We start from the raw sequence: 19,669 nt of genomic DNA on the forward strand, positions 1-19,669 counted from the left end.
AAAGCGTTGCAACGCGAAACGAATTAATGATTTGGAGAGTTCTGTAAGTTGTTGTCGTTATATTTTGTGAAACTAGGAGGATTGCTTATATAAAGTATAAAATACATCTATTGCTGTGTCAGGAAGGATGGCCGCGTTGTCGAAGTCGTTTTTACTTCAGGGCTCCAGTGGTCAGTGGTTCGAGCCCAGCTGAGGTTACCCTTTGTTTTATTTTTTTAATTTTATCTTGAATTTTTATTGGAGCTTTTTAGATCCAATGTTTACATTTATCAATACATTGCATTTAATGACAAACTTCAAAACATGCCAAAATCTGTGAAAAGGCCCCTTTAAAGAGATGAGTTGGATTATTGAAACCAGAACAAAATTTATAATGTACTTTATTGTGAGTGTGTTTTTTCAAATCTTTGTCATATTTTTTCAGCCGGAAGATTCAGCATGACTTTGCTCAGGAGCGAGACTGGGACCAGTATCATTCTCCTCGAAACCTACTTCTTGCACTTGTGGGGGAAGTAGGAGAGTTGGCAGAGATCTTGTAGGATTTTACCAACACTAGTAGTCTAGTCAAAAATATTAAGCAACTTTTTATTCTGGCAATATTGTCGTTTCTAATTAAGCTAATGTGGCCCCGTTTAAAAAGTAGAACTTTCTTCATATAAAATCTTGAATGTCTAAATTATTAGACAAGTACACTAACTTTAATTTTACCATGAAAAGAAACTCAGTCATGAAAAGTTTGTGAAAGAAAAAATATGTAAACAAATCCGTATATAAGTCACTTTAATGATCCACTGGGTTTTTCCGGTTCTTATTGGGATTTTTTAAAGACATATCATATCACTTAAAGCCACACACCTTGAAATGAAATACATGTTTATCAATACAGATGCAATTTGAAAGTGTGCAACATTGTCATAAAATCTCAAGCCTAGTTAGCAAGTAATTTATTATTTTTCAAATGGTTCCGCTTTTAAAACAGAAAGAAGGATTTCTAAATGTATACGTCCATTTAGACAAACGCAAATTATTTTTAAGTTTTAAAGCGCAAAAAAGACAGATTTCTATCTTGTAACAACCAGATATATTCTTATTGGCATAGATAACATTATATCTACCCGTACGAAATAATGGGGCGGATTCCGGGCGTAATCGGGGCGGAATTGGCACGTAATGTTGGAATTACGCCCGTACAACTGGCGGAATGAGTTTTACGCCCGGAACTAAAACTATTTCTGGGCGTAATTCAACTGTTTTTTCCGGGCGTAAAACAAATCCGGGCGTATTTTTATACTTAGAATTTGTATGATGGCGATTTGTGGACGGAATTTTGCACTTTGTTTCTTTTGGCTGGGGCAGAATTTCATACTTATAAAATATTTGTGAAGCCACATGATGGAATTTTGAACTTAGTAGTTTTTACAGAGAGTAATATTGGACTTAGCAAATGTCTATGAAGCTGAACAATAACTTTATAAATTTAATTTAAACCAAAGTACTGAACAAAATATTACCAGTAACTGATAACTTAATAAACGTTTTTAAATAAAAATATTTAATTTTATTTATACATATGTACAATCAATGAAAATTCATTATAGACACAACTATTTCAGTCAGAGTATAATTAATTCAGCATAAAGCTTTGATCTAATTTATGATTTTCATGTTCAGATTCGAAAACATATTTTGTAGTATTGTTATACTTAATTTGTGAGAAGCTGAAAAGGAGACAGACTTGTGAACTCCCGGAATTTAGTTTGCGATTCCGTGCCGATTCCGGGCGGAACATTTCGTACAGGTATATAGCCTAGTTAGCAAATAATTTATTATTTTTCAAACTTTAATGCTTTTAAAACCGAAAGTGGTTTTTCTATACATGTACGTCAATTTTGACAAACGCCATTTTTTTTAAGTTTTAAAGCGCAAAACAGACGGATTTCTACCTTGTAACCACCAGATATATTCTAATTAGCATAGATCAAATATGTTTCTTATTTATACTTAAATTTACTATGCCAAATAAGTTGTGTGGCTTTAAATAACTGATTAAATGAGAAATGAAAAAGCTAGTGTAAGTTAACTGCATGATTGTTTTTAAATAAAATGTTTATTCAATGTTGGGAAGAGACCTTTTATAGAGCTCTGTTCTATCAGATGGAAAACCCCTGCTGACCTTTTTCTAATGTATATAATGCTCAAAAGCATAAAATGTTCAGACAAATTGTTTTATCTGTTTGATAATTATTATTATCTGACATTGTCAAAGGAGGCAGTTTACACATTTGAATTCACAAAGGGTTCATGAAATCATTAGTTTTCCTTTAAAATCATCAAATAACTTGTTAATAGACTGAAAACAAACAATTATCATCAGTATATTTACGGTTTAAAATGAAGTCCGAGATTCAGTACATGTTTGTTTTCCTTTAAATTTTGGTCTGGTCAATAGGAAAAATTAAATATTTTATCCAAATGAGACCTAAAAATTTCCAATTGAAGGTTTCCAAAAAAATGTATACCGGTATATATATTTTATTATAAGTCTCAACATTTATTTCATCTCCTATCCAGTTCTATAAATCAAACCTTATTAAATATAATATTAAAGTCATTATAATTCTCAAATTTAAAGTTTTTTTAGCAAAAAAACACACTAATTTCTCAATTTTAGTCAAAACAATATGATTTTTACTTATCAAAAGGGATCTCTAAATGGTTAAAAAAACACACACTGGAGATCTGTTGTGATTCACACAATCACAGAATGATTTAAGAAGGTGTTCAATCTGATTAGGATCCAGGTTTGGTTTATGATGGGGACTTTATATATTGTTTACCGGGGTATTGGGTCTAGAATTAACACATCATGTTTTATCACATTTCAGTCAGTGGAGAGGAGAAGTCAAAGAAGGCCTGCCAGGTATATAACTTATGTTGACTAAATAGCTTACAAGATTTTTATTAGGAATGGGGGAAGGGGTCCTAGCCTTCAAATATGGGTACATGTACTAATATTGCATGAAAAAAGAGGATACATTTCATAAAATGTATCTTATAAATGGAATGGGGCTAGAGCATTTTGAGAGAAACTGCATTAATTAAAAATTAATATCTGACTAAATATAGCCTATATTTGGCTATATCAATAGACTTTAAAAAAACTGACTTTATTGTAGCCGAACACTTTTATCAACAGTTCAGTTTATTAAAACCCCTTTTAAAGATAGTGGTATATTGCTTTGCACCTGTCTATTGGATGGTGAGTCGGTCAGAAGATCATTCAGTTTCCTAATGATAATCAAAAGAGCTATTTGACCTACAATAAGTGTCACTTGTTTTGACAGTTACTTGTGAGGAAAGGAAAACGCCAATTGATTTTGAGGTCAATGTGTAAAAAGTCAATCAAGGTCCCATGAAATTCACTTCGCACTTATCTTGAAAACATTAACCTATGACCATGCAATTTTGTATGATGATTACTTATGAGGTAAGGATAACGCCTTATGATTTTTATGCAAAAAGGTAACAGTTATTGAAAATATACTTAAATTACTTTGGGCATGATATATTTTTTTAAACTTTCATCTATCATTATGCACATTGTTACAATAGTTGTTTGGGAGGTTAGAAAGATGCATATTAATGTTTAGTTTAAAACTTTAAACTAGTTTATTTTTTGGCTTGATTCCATCAAAAGCCTCGGACTTATTGAAGCGCTCTTGAGTCCGTTTTCTGGGCATAGAACCAGTACTTGGTGTCTTTGTGGGAGATCATAAGAACATGCCACGATTGGGATTGAACTGCTGACCTCCTGGTCACTAGGTTGCGACCTTGGTGATGCCTATTGATTCCCAGGTCAACAAGTAAAGGTCATGGGTTATTGTAACATGAAATGTATTTCCCCACCATGTCTAGAGAGTTTATTTACCTTCCATTATTTTATTTGATACACTCGTTTCTGGGAGAAAGAAACATGCCTTAAGATTTTGTGGTAAATAAATCAATGTAAATAGCGCTTTAAACATTTTTATGCTCCCCATATAAATATATATGGGGAGCATATAGTTGCCAGTTTGTCCTTCCGTACTTCCTTCCGTAACACTTTTTTTTACAGTTTCTCAATAGTTTACTGATCTCTTACATATTTGGCATGTAAGGTACCTTGCATGGAACTCTACTTTTTGATGAGGTTTGAGGTCACTGGGGTCAAGGCCAAGGTCACCGAGGCTGATAATAATAGATTTTCCGTCACACTTTTGTTACAGTTTCTCATAGTGCATTCAATATTTTACTGATCTCTTACATATTTGGCATGTAGGTAACTTGCATGGACCTCTACCTTTTGATGAGGTTTGACGTCACTGGGGTATAGGTCACCAAGGCAAAAAATAGATTTTCCGTCACACTTTTGTTACAGTTTCTCACAGCACCTTCAATATTTTAGCGATCTCTTACATATTGGACATGTAGATACATTGCATGGACCTCTACCTGTAAATGAGGTTTGACGTCACTGGGGTCAAGGTCATTAAGGCCTATAATAGATTTTCCATCACACTTTTGTTACAGTTTCTCATAGCGCCTTCAATATTTTACTGATCTCTTACATATTTGGCATGTAGGTACCTTGCATGGACCTCTACCTTTTGATGAGGTTTGACGTCACTGGGGTCAAGGTCACTGAGGCTAATAATAGATTTTCCATCACACTTTTGTTACAGTTTCTCAATGCGTCTTCAATATTTTACCGATCTCTTCCATAATTGGCATGTAGGTACCTTGCATGGACCTCTACCTTTCGATAATGTTTGAGGTCACTGGGGTCAAAGTCACCGAGGCTAATAATAGATTTTCTCAAAGTCATTTTTAGCTCATCTATTGTTTGAAAAAAAAAGATGAGCTATTGTCATCACCTTGGCGTCGGCGTTGGCGTCGGCGTCCGGTTAAGTTTTGCGTTTAGGTCCACTTTTCTCAGAAAGTATCAATGCTATTGCATTCAAACTTGGTACACTTACTTACTATCTTGAGGGGACTGGGCAGGCAAAGTTAGATAACTCTGGCGTGCATTTTGACAGAATTATGTGCCCTTTTTATACTTAGAAAATTGAAAATTTTGGTTAAGTTTTGTGTTTAGGTCCATTTTATTCCTTAAGTATCAAAGCTATTGCGTTCATACTTGCAACACTTACTAACTATCATAAGGGGACTGTGCAGGCAAAGTAATGTAACTCTGACTGGCATTTTGACAGAATTATTTGCCCTTTTTATACTTAGAAAATTGAAAATTTGGTTAAGTTTTGTGTTTAGGTCCACTTTATTCCTACAGTATCAAAGCTATTGCTTTCATACTTGCAACACTTATTAACTATCATGCAGGCAAAGTTATGTAACTCTGACTGACATTTGGACGGAATTATGGGCCCTTTATACTTAGAAAATTGAAAATTTTGTTAATTTTTTGTGTTTTGGTCCACTTTACCCCTAAACTATCATAGATATTGCTTTCATACTTGGAACACTGGCAAACTATCATAAGGGTACAGTAAAAGGACAAGTTGCATAACTCTGGTTTTCATTTTTACGGAATTATGGCCCTTTTTTTACTTAGTAACTTTGAATATATGGTTAAATTTTGTGTTTCGATCCACTTAACTTCTAAAGTATCAAGGCTATTGCTTTCAAACTTCAAATACTTTCATGCTATCATGAGGTTACTGTACCTGGCAAGTTGACCCCCCCCCCCCCCCCGAATACCCCGCCCCCCCTAATTTTTTTTTTTTTTTTTTAAGATCATCTCACAAATGACCACCACACCCTCACACTATACTATACCCTCCCCCACCCCACCCCCCCCATTTTATTTTTTTTGAAATGGTTAAAAAACACAAATATTTATTTTTATTATTTTATGTTTGAAATACCGTCCAACCATCACACCCAAGAATATTCCCCCCCTCCCCTCCCCCCCCGAATTCGCCCCCTAATTTTTTTTATTTTTTTTTTAAGATCATCTCACAAATGACCACCACACCCTCACACTATACTATACCCCCCCCCCCCCCACCCCACCCCCCCCACCAATTTTTTTTTTTTTAAAAACACAAATATTTATTTTTATTTATTTTATGATTGAAATACCGTCCAACCATCGCACCCAAGAATACCCCCCCACCCCCCTCCCCCCCCACCCTGAATTCCCCCCACCCCTAAATTTTTTTAAATTTTTTTTTAAGATCATCTCACAAATGACCACCACACCCTCACACTATACTATACTCCCCACCCCCCAAAATTGTTTTTTTTTAACGGTTAAAAAACACAAATATTAATTTTTATTATTTTATGTTTAAAATACTGTCCAACCATCGCACCCAAGAATACCCCCCCCACCTCCCCCCGCCCCCCCCCCACCCCCACCCCCGAATTCCCCCGCCCTAATTTTTTTTTCTTTTTTTAAGATCATCTCACAAATGACCACCACACCCTCACACTATACTATACCCCCCTGAATCCCCACCCTAATTTTTTTTTTTTTTTTTTAAGATCATCTCACAACTGACCACCACACCCTCACACTATACTATACCACCCCCCCCCCCCCCCCCCCCCCCGAATACCCCCGCCCCCCTAATTTTTTTATTTTTTTTTTAAGATCATCTCACAAATGACCACCACACCCTCACACTATACTATACCCTCCCCCACCCCAACCCCCCATTTTATTTTTTTTGAAACGGTTGAAAAACACAAATATTTATTTTTATTATTTTATGTTTGAAATACCGTCCAACCATCGCACCCAAGAATATCCCCCCCCCCTCCCCCCCCCACCGAATTCCCCCCCCCCTAATTTTGTTTTTTAAGATCATCTCACAAATGACCACCACACCCTCACACTATACTATACCCCCCCGCACCCCCCCCCATTTTTTTTTTGGAAACAGTTAAAAAACACAAATATTAATTTTTATTTATTTTATGATTGAAAAAACGTCCAACCATCGCACCCAAGAATACCCCCCCTCCCCACCCCCACCCCGAATTCCCCCCCCCTCCCCCACCCCCGAATTCCCCCCCTCCCCCACCCCGAATTCCCCCCCCTCTAAATTTTTTTTTTTTTTTTTTTAAGATCATCTCACAAATGACCACCACATCCTCACACTATACCCCACCCCCCCCACCCCACCCGCCCAATTTTTTTTTTTTTGAAATGGTTAAAAAACACAAATATTTATTATTTTATGTTTGAAATACCGTCCAACCATCGCACCCAAGAACCTCCCTACCCCGACCCCCCCACCCCTCCCCCGATTTTTTTTTTTTTGCATTTTTTTTTCGCATTTTTGGAAGATAATGTAATAAATGTCCACGCCCCTACACTATACACCCCTCTTCACTCCATCCCTCCCTACTTTGTGATTTAAAATGAGAGTCCCTTCATCTTTAAAAAGAAAATAGATGAGCGGTCTGCACCCGCAAGGCGGTGCTCTTGTTTGAATACAGTTTCTCATAGCGCCTTCAATATTTGACCAATCTCTTATATATTTGGCATGTAGGTACCTTGCATGGATCTTTACCTTTTGTGAGTTTTGAGGTCACTGGGGTCAAGGTCACCGAGGCTAATAATAGATTTTATCAAGGTCACACTTTTTTTCCACACAATTTACCCATATATTGACAAGCATCATCGGGGAGCACCCATCAGTTTTACTGATATACTTGTTTTTTCTGCATCATATCTAGAGAATGCTTTTACTTGTGATCATATAAATTGGTATGCTGGTTACTTTGGGGAAAAGAAAGTTGCCTATTCATTATGAAGACAGCAAGTCAAAGGTCAAAGTCATGTTGGCTTTTAACAAGAAATTTGTTTCCACACCTTGTAGAGAGAATTCTTTGACTTAAGATCATCCCATTTGGGCTTAAGGATACTTTTGAGAATGGAGCATGTGTAGTGGTTTTGAGATCAACATGCCACAAGTCTAGGTTACAGGGGCATGGAATCCTTAACAAGTTACATGTTGAGCTTAATGTAAATTATGTTAGCATTAATTTAACAAACACATTTAACCTTCTGCATTTAATGTGACCTTGACCTGTGACCAATTTGACACAGTGTCTACACGTTACATAGTTAACATTGCTTTGGAAATCATTATAAGATTAAATGATGGATGATCCAGTTACAGTCTAGACAAGCTGTTATATAGCCAAATATAACCTTTGGCCTTTTAGTTTGCCCTTGATCTTTGAGGTAGGGAGATGGTTTTTACATCTGACACACTTTCCCAACAAGATGAACATTTGTGGTGAATTATTTTAAAATTGCATGATGGATTATGTTACAGACCAGATGGCAAAATTTAATGTTGATCTTTATATTTAACCTTGATCTTGAGATATAGGGAATGGGATTTTACATACAACACATCTCCTTATAGTTAATATTTGTGTTTTTTTTTTTAATTACATGTTGAATGATGCGATACAGTCTGAACAAGCTGTAAGCAACAAAATTTGATATTTTACTCTTAGTGTGACCTTCGGCTTTGACATAGGGTTACAGGTTTTACACCTAATGGCTGGCATTTATGGTTACTTACCAAAAAAGTGCATTATGATAACAAAGTTAAAGTCTGGACAAGCGGTTTATGGTTAAATTTGACCTTTGACCTGTAAGTGTGATCTTGGCATTTAATGTAATATGCGGCATCGTCATATCTTATTGATGTTCATTTTTGGTGAGGTATTTTAAAATAAAGAGGCTGGCGTAAAATTAGACATGCTGCTCCTCATTGTTGTGATTTGTGGAAATTATTTTAATGAATTTAGTTACAGTCCGAAAAAGTCCTTGATAAGCACAATTTTACCTTTTGACCTCTAAGTGTGACCTTGAAATTTTGAAGTCTGGAGAAGGTTTAACACGTGACACATCTCATGATGGTGAACATCACGAGGGGTGAAAGCGAAACAGCTCTAAGTGCATTTTTAAAAAAATGTTCAGGAGAAGGTTTAAACTGTATCACAAGAACAGTTCAAACAATGAAGGCTTTAAAATTTAAAGTTATATTGAGAATAGTCTGCTATAATCACATTTTTTTTTAAACATGTTTGTATTTTCACAAATTAAGAAGTTATTTGAAAAAATGTCACTTAGACCTTTTTCGCACTAAAATTTCACATTTTTTTTACTTAAAGTTAAGAGCTAAAAAGTTCTAAGTGATTTTAAAACAACGTTTAATGATCAATTTACAGTATTTATTTCATATGCAATAATTTCTACATTTTGAAACTAAGAATATTATACATAAAATGCAAAAAATGGCACTTAGAGCCTTTTCGCACTGAAAAAATATTTTTTTCAACTTATTTTTCAGAGTGAAAAGTTCTAAGTGACATAAAGTGAAATGAAAAGTATTGGAAATTCTCACTTTATTGCATATTTTTTAAATTTCATACTCTTAACATTCTTAATATGAGTATTTTGAAATATATTTAGAAATATTGTTTCTTAGAAACATTTTGCTTTAAACAGATAGCATAAAAATACTGTTCTTATATCATTTAATAGTGTTGAAAAGGTCAAATTGACAATTTATCTTATTTTATTCTCAATACTTTTTTTTGCAATTGTTTGTAATCAAATGTCCCAAAACACTGAATGGATTTTTTTTATATTGTACTGTTTTACAAAAACAATAACGAGATACACTTTGACGAAAGTATAGTAGATGTTGTGTGTGTTTCCAACAATCAGTAACATGTTAGAAAAAGTGAATTGTACCAACAAACTTGATTGAACCTTAATTTGTTCATTCCTTCTTGAAACACATATTGGAATTCAATGTTGATTTATCCATCATTATGCTATATTCTATCATATTTGTTATATTAATTAATACTTTGGCAGATTTTGGACTTATTTTGTAGGCAGTCATGTCCATTAAACAACGAACGTTATGGGAAAGTTATTTACAACTTTATATTTTTAAAGATTTACAATAATAAGTATAAGCATGCTGTTGTTAGTTGTATAATTCATAACACACCTAGTATTTTTAGAAGGGGCATTGCAACTTAGATAGGTAACTGAACTGTTATAAGGCAATAATTAGCAAATTTACAAAATATTGTAATTTGCACAAATTGACATCATTCAGTTGTTTGATTACATCTCATCAGAATTGTAACCTGCTGATTTACATCCACTGGAACCGATACCAAGCAAATCACATCACACCAGAATAGAAACTGATGATCATCCCTTAGCAGAGTTACCAACCGAATCACATCACACCAAAATGGTTACCTACTGATTCACAATTACCCAGATCAGTTACCAACCGAATCACATCACACCAGAATGGTAACCTATTGATTCACATTTCAGTTACCAACCAAATCACATCACACCAGAATTGTTACCTATGGATTCAGTCAGCTCCTTTCACAAACACAGTAAGCAACCCAATCACATCACACCAGAATGGTTACCTTCTGATTCCTATTTCACCATCTCAGTAACCAACCGAATCTAATCACACCAGAATGGTTACCTACGTATTCTCATTTTACCAACACAGTAAGCAACCAAATCACATCACACCAGAATGGTTACCTATTGATTCACATCTCACCATCTCAATTACCAACCGAATAACATCACACCAGAATGGTTACCTACTGATTCACATTTCACCAAAACAGTAAGCAACCAAATCAAATCACACCAGAATGGTTACCTAAGGATTCACATTTCACAATCTCAGTTACTAACCGAATCACATCACACCAGAATGTTTACCTACGGATTCTCATTTCACCAACACAGTAAGCAACCAAATCACATCACACCAGAATAGTTACCTACTGATTCACAACTCACCATCTCAGTTACCAACCGAATCACATCACACCAGAATGGTTACCTACGGATTCTCATTTCACCAACACAGTAAGCAACCAAATCACATCACACAAAAATGGTTACCTACTGATTCACATTTCACCATCTCAGTTACCAACCGAATCACATCACACCAGAATGGTTACCTACGGATTCTCATTTCACCAACACAGTAAGCAACCTTATCATATCACACCAGAATGGTAACCTTCAGATTCACATTTCAGCATCTCAGTTACCAACTTATCACATCACACCAGAATGGTTACCTAAGGATTCACATTTCACCAACACAGTAAGCAACCTTATCACATCTCACCAGAATGGTAACCTACTGATTCACATTTCACCATCTCAGTTACCAACCGAATCACATCAAATTTGAATGGTTACCTAAGGATTCACATTTCACCAACACATTAAGCAACCAAATCACATCACACCAGAATGGTTTACTAGTGATCCACAATTCACCATCTCAGTTACCAATAAAATAACATATCACTAGAATGGTAACCAACCACATCACAATTCACCAGCATGGTAATCTTCTAAGTTACATCATAGCAGCAGAGTTATGAGCACAGTTTCCTACAAATTCACATCTTTCCAAAAAAGTTATTAATGGATTGACCAACTTATTCACATCTCACCTCAGTTACAAATTAGTGTTTGTAAATACCACAAAAGCAACTAATTTACATTCATGTTTGTTACTATTTATTTATTGAGAAATGTTAATAAATATGTTTCACTGTCTATGCATACAACTAACTAGGTTCTCAGTAATTCTGAACACATTTTTCACGAGAGAGCAAAATAGAAATATATAAAAGTATCTGACATTTACACAACTTAACATTCTTAACGCAACACACTTTAATGAGTTTATTCTTCTGTTGTAAGCTTTTTCAAATTATATATGAATGAAACAGTTACAGACCAGATAAGCTGGGGCTCACAAATGGACCCACGCACATGAATGCAACCACAGGTGGTTAGCGTGTGGCTATGATATTAATTAGTGAAAACATCATTTTGAATGATAAATAATCATATTATAACGAAAAATTAACTTTTCTGAAAAAAAAAATTTCACTATCAAATATATATATATATATTTATATATATATTTGATAGTGAAATTTTTTTTTTCAGAAAAGTTAATTTTTCGTTATAATATGATTATTTATCATTCAAAATGATGTTTTTACTAATTAATATCATAGCCACACGCTAACCACCTGTGAATGCAACCAATGTTTCTGCTATATTGAGCTTTCCACATTCAGACTTGACACAAATATTGTAACAAAGGCACAAAATGAAAACTTGACTGCTAGAAAGAAAATGCGGTTTTACAAATATCTTATCTAAATAATTTTTATAAAATTGAAATAATACGTTTAAGTATTTATATTGGAAGATTTAAATTTAATAGTAGAAAAACATAAAAACATGTAATGTATTCTTGTCCCTACAGATTTTAGTGCGAATGAGAAAGAACATGTAGGTCAAGAGATTAGTGATATCATGTTGTACCTGGTACGTCTTGCTGAAAAATGTCACGTCAATCTCCCAGAGGCAGTTATGAAAAAAATACAACAGAACAGAAACAAGTATCCAGCCAGTGTTGTGTATGGCAGGAGTGAAAAGTATACAGAATATGCTCACGGTACTAAGATCAGCCACGAGATTGCAGACGAAACAAGGAAACTGGACAATGGCAGTAATTCTTGATATGTGTGACAGTGTCAATTTATCAGTTGAACATTTTTTTTCGTTTTTTAAAAACAACATAATGACAATTAATTGAACATTGTTATACATATTTTTGTATAGGTAAAAATAAGCATATAAACAAAACAGCTTTCATTGTGTACATCAAAAATCATTCTAAAAAATTGTCTGAATATAGGATTTGATAGGATTTATTTCCAAATACATCGGGGCAGAAATGCCCATGAGTACACAAAAGTATACAAACGATGTTCTACACATATCAAAGTCAAGGTCATAATAAAACATGCATATTGTCACACAATGTTATGAAGTACAATATATTCTCTATAAAAATACAAATGTAAATACATATAAATGTATTATTTATACAAATTTCGGTAATAAAAACTTTAACCACTTGGTAGTTTTACATGCTTCGGTGGGAATTCTTGTTCAGTGTAATTTTGGGCCACAATCAATACATTTCAAGTCATAATAAGCTTGTGTCTAGTAATAACGACATCTAAAAAACGCATAGAAATGAACATTCAGCTATGACATGGAATTCAACCACTAGATTCATCAACACTAACAATGCGCATATGAAATCCCTAAAATTGTATGAGGCATTCTATTCAAATATTTCATGCTTTGTTTAAACAATTGCGTGAGGAATATAGTAACTGTCAGTCACTGTGGTGTGATGCAAAGGATGTGAAATGTGATACCTGGAGAAATTCAGGTTTTACAGCGTTCCTAGTTTTTTCGGTAAAAAAAAAATGGCTGCCAGGGGGGGGGGGGCAGTTTACCTGATATGACTAAAGAGAAACCTTGTAAACATGGAAGTCACATTTTGTGCCTAATAATTGTAAAACTTAGTCAAGACATTGGTTTTATTGATATCTCCGACAAGTTGGAAAATTGCTCAGATAAGGGGCATGTGGGGTCAAAATCTAGGTCACCAGGTCAAAGCTTGAAAAACCTTGTTAACACAAAAGATTCCACATTTGTAACTCAATTATGCATCATGTAGAATATGCATCAAAACCGTATTTCCATTTTTTCTTTGGATATTCTTATGTTTTAAATGAAACAGTTGTATGTGTGTGTGCGCGCGCATGTTTGTGCGAGTTTATTTGCGTGGGTATCTGGACTATCTTCTGTTGACATTTATAAACCCTTTTTTGATCCGTAACATTCATGTATATTGTGAAGAGACACTTTAGTTTTATGTTCTTTTATGTTCTATCTTCTTGCATAGTCCATTGAGCAACTTTTCCTGCATAAAGTTTACATAGCTTCAAGTGTAAATACGTTGGCATCCTATGCTGTTTTAGAATTTTACTTCTTGTTTTTTAGTAATTAGAGTAGAATATGCATCATATCCTTATTTCCATTTTTTTCTTTGGATATTCTTATGTTTTAAATGAAACAGTTGTATGTGTGTGTGCGCATGTTTGTGAGGTTTGTTTTTTAGGGCATCTGGACTATCTTCTGTTTACATTTATAAACCCTTTTTTGATCCGTAACATTTGTTTATATTATGAAGAGACACATTAGTTTTATGTTCTTTTATGTTCTATCTTCTTGCATTGTCCATTGAGCAACTTTTCTTGCACGAAGTTTACATAGCTTTAAGTTTAAATACGTTTGCACCCTATGCTGTTTTAGATTTTTACTTCTTGTTTTTGTAATTAGAGTAGAATATGCATCATATCCTTATTTCCACTTTTTAGCTCACTTGAGCGATAGCTTGGGGTGAGCTATTGTGATCACTCACCGTCCGGCGTCCGTCCGTCCGTCCGTCTGTCTGTCTGTCTGTCTGTCTGTCTGTAAACAATTTGTAAACATCTTCTTCTACTAAACCATTGAGCCAATTTCAACTAAATTTCATGTGGAGCATCCCTCGGTCATGGGACAAAAGAATTGTAAAAAAAAATTTGATCACATAACCAAGATGGCCGCCATGACCATATATGGTAAAAACCTTAAAAAATCTTTTTGTCAGAAACCGCTCATCAGATTTTCAAAAAATTTCACAGGGATGACCTTTGAAGGCTCCCCTGAAAAAGTTGTTCAAAGAAATTTGATTCGTCAAAAAACATGGCCGCAGGAGCTCGTTGAACTTTGCATGTTTATTCGTTTTTGCCTATTTTGTGAAAACTTTCAAAAATCTTCCACATTTTTTGTCCGATCCTTTCCAAATTTGCACAGTGTCTTTATATCAATGAGGACACGAACCCTACAAAAATGAGCATTATTGGTCAATGAAGTACAGAATTACCTCCCCTTGAATTGAGAAAATGGTGTTTATGCAATTAAGTCCAAATTTTTCATCCAATTCTTTCCAAACTTGCACAGTGTCTTCATATCAATGAAAACTTGAGCCCTGTCGAGAATGAGCAACATCGGACCATTTAGTCCAGAATTATCTCCTTGAGATGGCAGATTTAGAAATAATTATAGTGAACTCTTTTTTCCAATTAATAGTGCTATTAGAGTAAAGGATTTGCTGGCTACAGGCCAGGTTTCTCTGACACGATTCTCTTCTGATGGCTTTGCTGCAGACCACATAAACCCTTAACCCAGAACAGTTAATTCTTTCTGCAAATGTTTGTGACTGTGGAAATCATTGAAATAAAAGGAGAAATTGCTGAAATTAGCATTTTCTCCTTTCATCACAATGCTTCCTACCCTATTAAATAAGTTTCTTCTTATTCCATAATAATTTAATTTGTCGTCTGCAACCTCTTTCAATTTGGAAAAGGGTTAACTACCAGAAATCAATTAATGCTGTAGTTTTGTTGATGAGAAATTATTTTTCCTTTAAAATGGGAGGTGATTATTGCTTAGGAAATTGCTCTGGTAGGGTTGAATCATTGTGGGAAATTGAGAAATTGTTCAGTCCAAAATATGTTGATTGGTAAAGGGTTAAATGGATACCATTTTTAAAATGGGAGGTGATAATTGCTTAGGAAATTGCTCTGGTAGGGTTGGATCATTGTGGAAAATTGAGAAATTGTTCAGTCCAAAATATGTTGATTGGTAAAGGGTTAAATGGATACCTTTTTTTTCCAAGTTACCCTTTTCCTTATGCGAACATGGGTTGCCTATTTAGTGGATGATATCTTGTCAATTTTGAGAAAAAAGAGGAATCTCTTCAAAACAAGCAAAAATTCCTTTTATCTCAATGTTTAAGTCCACTTTTTAGCGTACCTGAGCTGATCATATTTTCCTCCTAAACCATTGAGCCAATTTCAACCAAATTTCATGTGGAGCATCCTTACGTCACGGGAAAAAATATTGTTAAAAAAAAATTTGGTCACATAACCCAGCTGGCCGCCATGCCCATATATGGTCAAAACCTTAAAAAATCTTCTCGTCAGAAACGGCTCGTCGGATTTTCATTTTTTTTTACAGGGATGATCCTTAAAGGCTCCCCTAAAAAAGTTGTTCAAGAAAATTTGTTTCGTTGAAAAACATGGCCGCAGGAGCTCTTTGAACTTTGCATGTTTATACGTCTTTGCATATTTTGTGAAAACTTTGAAAATCTTCTTGTCCATAACCATAAGGCCTAGGGCTACCAAATTTGGTATGTGGTGAAATCTTATAGTCCTCAACCAAATAGGTAGAAAACATGGTGTTTAAAGGAGATTTTGCTTGCTATGAGCAATTTCTTCTTTTGTCTTCTTAAGTCATCTGAGGTAGAAGGGTAACTCCCCTAACAGTACTTCAAGAAATCCTTCATTGCATAACACCTGTGAAGATGTAAGTTCAACTTCTGTTGAACCCATAAACCCTTTACCAAATGACAACTTTTGGACTGTCCCAAATTCAAAGAGGTCGCAGATGACAAAGAACATTGTAATGGAATGTGAAGAAATAGCTTTGGTAGGGTTGAAATCATTGTGATAAAAGGAGAAATTGCTCAAAATAAGCAATTTCTCCTTTAATCACAAATGATTTCTAGAGTCGTCTGCAATAAACCAGTAAATTCTTGTTATTGTTTGTAATGGGTTGATCCATTTCCACATTTTTGGTTGGAATAACCCAAACGGTAACAGGATTTTATGGATTTGGTGCAGAAGACTGTATAAATCATTGTGATTAAAGGAGAAATTACTCATATTGAGCAATTTCTCCTTTTATCACAATTATTTATACTCTTCCAAAGCTATTTCTTCATATTCCATTATAATTTTAAGTGTTGTCTGCATCATCTTTCAATTTGGGACAGTTCAAAATGTGTCATTTGGTAAAGGGTTAATGCTTTACCAAATGACACATTTTGGACTTTCCAAATTAAAAGACTTAAATTGTAATGGAAAATGAAGGAATTGATTTTGGTATTTTATAAATCATTGTGATAAATGAAGAAATTGCTCAAAATGAGCAGATCTGGCATCATCATTTAGACATTTTATATTAGATATATACTTCACTTTAATGTTTACATGTTGGAGTATATAGGGTCTACCATTCCCTTGGTCCTCTTGTATTACTTTTTATGTTAATTCAATAATAACAAATGTGCGCAAATATAAATGTACATTATTTGATTTATTTAGTTATCTGTGTGAAATTGTACACATTTTTATGCCCCTGGTAGGGTGGCATATAGCAGTTGCACTGTCCATCTGTCTGGCATTACATTTTCCGGACTTTTTTCATAAATGCTTTGAGATATTAACCTTATATTTGTTGTGTTAGTCTACCTACATGACTTACAGATGAATTGAGAGGTCCATTGAGTTATGGTCATTGGACTTAGGATTTCTCTATTATAAATGTTTTCCTGAGATTTTTTTTTTTACAAAAGTCTTTCAGATATTTAGCTGATTTTTGGTATGTAAGTCTATCGACTTGACCTTCAGATGAAGTGTTAGTTTTGTTCTGGCCCATTGATTTTTGGTGATGTTATGGACCTTTGACTTGGAAATTAATTTTCTCTATAATAACCGTTTTCCTGATGTTTTTTTATGAAACGCTTTATGATATTCACTGATATTTTGTTTGTGAGTGTACCTACATAACTTAAAGATCAAGTCAGACTTTCATTTCGGTCCATTGATATTTGATTAAATCAGCGGCCTTGGGCTTTTCTTAAAAATAACACTTCGGGAGATTTTTCCAAAACGCTTTCAGATACTGTCCAAGGCCCTAAACTTTGTCATATATCAATGGACCATAACTTTGTAGTGATTTTAAGCTCATCTGTCACTAAGTGACATAGTGAGCTTATATGACCGTGTGATGTCCGTTGTGCGTCCGTCCGTCTGTCAACAATTTGTTTGTGTAGACAGTAGAGGTCACAGTTTTCATCCAATCTTTATGAAATTTGGTCAGAATGTATATCTTGATGAAATCTGGGTTGGGATTGTATTTGGGTCATCTGGGGTCAAAAACTAGGTCACTAGGTCAAATAATAGAAAAACCTTGTGTAGACAATAGAGGTCACAGTTTTCATCCAAGCTTTATGAAATTTGGTCAGAATGTTTATCTTGATGAAATCTGGTTTGGGATTGTATTTGGGTCATCTGGGGTCAAAAACTTGGTCACTAGGTCAAATTATAGAAAAACTTTGTGTAGACAATAGAGGTCACAGTTTTCATCCAATCTTTATGAAATTTGGTCAGAATGTTTATCTTGATGAAATCTGGGTCGGATTGTATTTGGGTCATCTGGGGTCAAAAACTAGGTCACTAGGTCAAATAATAGACAAACCTTGTGTAGACAATAGAGGTCACAGTTTTCATCCAATCTTTATGAAATTTGGTCAGAATGTTTATCTTGATAAAATCTGTATTGGGATTGTATTTTGGTCATCTGGGGTCAGAAACTAGGTCACTAGGTCAAATAATAGAAAAACCTTGTGTAGACAATTGAGGTCAGTTTTCATCAGATCTTATTGAAATATGGTCAGAATGTTTGTCTTGTTAAAATCTTGGTTGGGATCAAATTGGGTCATCTAGGGTAAAAACTAGGTCAATAGGTCAAAGTTTAAAAAAAACTTGTGTAGACAGTAGAGGTCACAGCTTTAATCAAAACTTAATAAAATTTGGCCAGAATGTTAATCTTGATGAAACCTGGGTTGGGATTGTATTTGGGTCATCTGGGGTCAAAAACTAGGTCACTATATCAAATCATAGAAAAAAATTGTGTAGACAATAGAGGTCATAGTTTTCATCTGATCTTTATGAAATATGGTCAGAATGTCTATCTTGATAATATCTGATTTTAAATCGTATATGGGTCATCTGGGGTCAAAAATTAGGTCGCTTGGCCAATTCTAGTAAAACCTTGTGTAGATGAAAGAGGTCACAGTTTTCATCACATCTTAATGAAATTTTGTCAGAATGTATTAATTGATGAAATCTGGCTTGGGGTTGTATATGGGTCTGATAGAATTTAAGTTGATGTAGCAAGGTAAGTCAGGTGAGCAATTCAGGGCCATCATGGCCCTCTTGTTCTTTGGATATTCTTATGTTTTAAATGAAACAGATGTATGTGTGTGTGTGTGTGTGTGTGTGTGTGTGTGTGCGCATGTTTGTGCGTGTTTGTTTTTTAGGGTATCTGAACTATCTTCTGTTGACATTTATGGTTCATAATTAAAAATTGCTCGGAGTGTTTTCAATACTAGCTTGTTTGTTAAAGTTTTCAATTTTCTTCAATAAAAAAGTGAAATTTGATCGGTTTTCATTGTGTTTTCTTAACATATCTCCTTTTTGTGATTGCATACCCTTTCTTGGTGTTTTACATTTAATAAGCCTACCAAAAGGCAGCATGTAGATGGAGTCTGGAGACAATACGTGATTGATGCCTTTCACTTTCTTTTGTCCATATATCCATTCGTCCATCAACTATAACTGTCCTTAATGAACTCAGCTTTAGAAGCTGTATTTTTTATGTCCCCCAGTCTATACTGGGGACTTATTGTTTTTGCCCTGTCTATAGGTTTGTTGGTTGGTTTGTTGGTTTACGTCAAACTTTAAAATTAGCCATAACTTTTGCAATATTGAAGATAGCAACTTGATATTTGGC

General features: G+C 34.6%; 1 protein-coding gene and 1 long non-coding RNA gene across 2 annotated transcripts; both read left to right on the forward strand.

The window, feature by feature from the left end:
- Window positions 1–127: 127 nt before the first annotated feature.
- Window positions 128–12,818, forward strand: LOC127839851 (dCTP pyrophosphatase 1-like). The gene is made up of 4 exons (XM_052368275.1): window positions 128–170; window positions 391–535; window positions 2,886–2,920; window positions 12,390–12,818. Exons 1-4 carry the CDS (start codon window positions 128–130, stop codon window positions 12,644–12,646), a joined length of 480 nt encoding a protein of 159 aa, XP_052224235.1. The 3' UTR covers window positions 12,647–12,818.
- A 185-nt stretch (window positions 12,819–13,003) lies between these two features.
- Window positions 13,004–19,317, forward strand: LOC127841951 (uncharacterized). The gene is made up of 2 exons (XR_008031440.1): window positions 13,004–18,081; window positions 18,227–19,317. It is a non-coding gene; the product is annotated as an uncharacterized LOC127841951 (long non-coding RNA).
- The last annotated feature ends 352 nt before the right edge of the window (window positions 19,318–19,669 follow it).

The sequence above is a fragment of the Dreissena polymorpha genome, chromosome 1 (genome assembly GCF_020536995.1).
Source record: "Dreissena polymorpha isolate Duluth1 chromosome 1, UMN_Dpol_1.0, whole genome shotgun sequence".
Classification (NCBI taxonomy): Eukaryota; Metazoa; Mollusca; class Bivalvia; order Myida; family Dreissenidae; genus Dreissena; species Dreissena polymorpha.

Coding starts and splice junctions, on each gene's coding strand:
- LOC127839851 (XM_052368275.1), top strand. CDS start 128: ATGGCCGCGTTGTCGAAGTCGTTTTTACTTCAGGGCTCCAGTG. Junction 171..390: donor TTTACTTCAGGGCTCCAGTG/GTCAGTGGTTCG, acceptor CTTTATTGTGAG/TGTGTTTTTTCAAATCTTTG. Junction 536..2,885: donor GGAGAGTTGGCAGAGATCTT/GTAGGATTTTAC, acceptor ATCACATTTCAG/TCAGTGGAGAGGAGAAGTCA.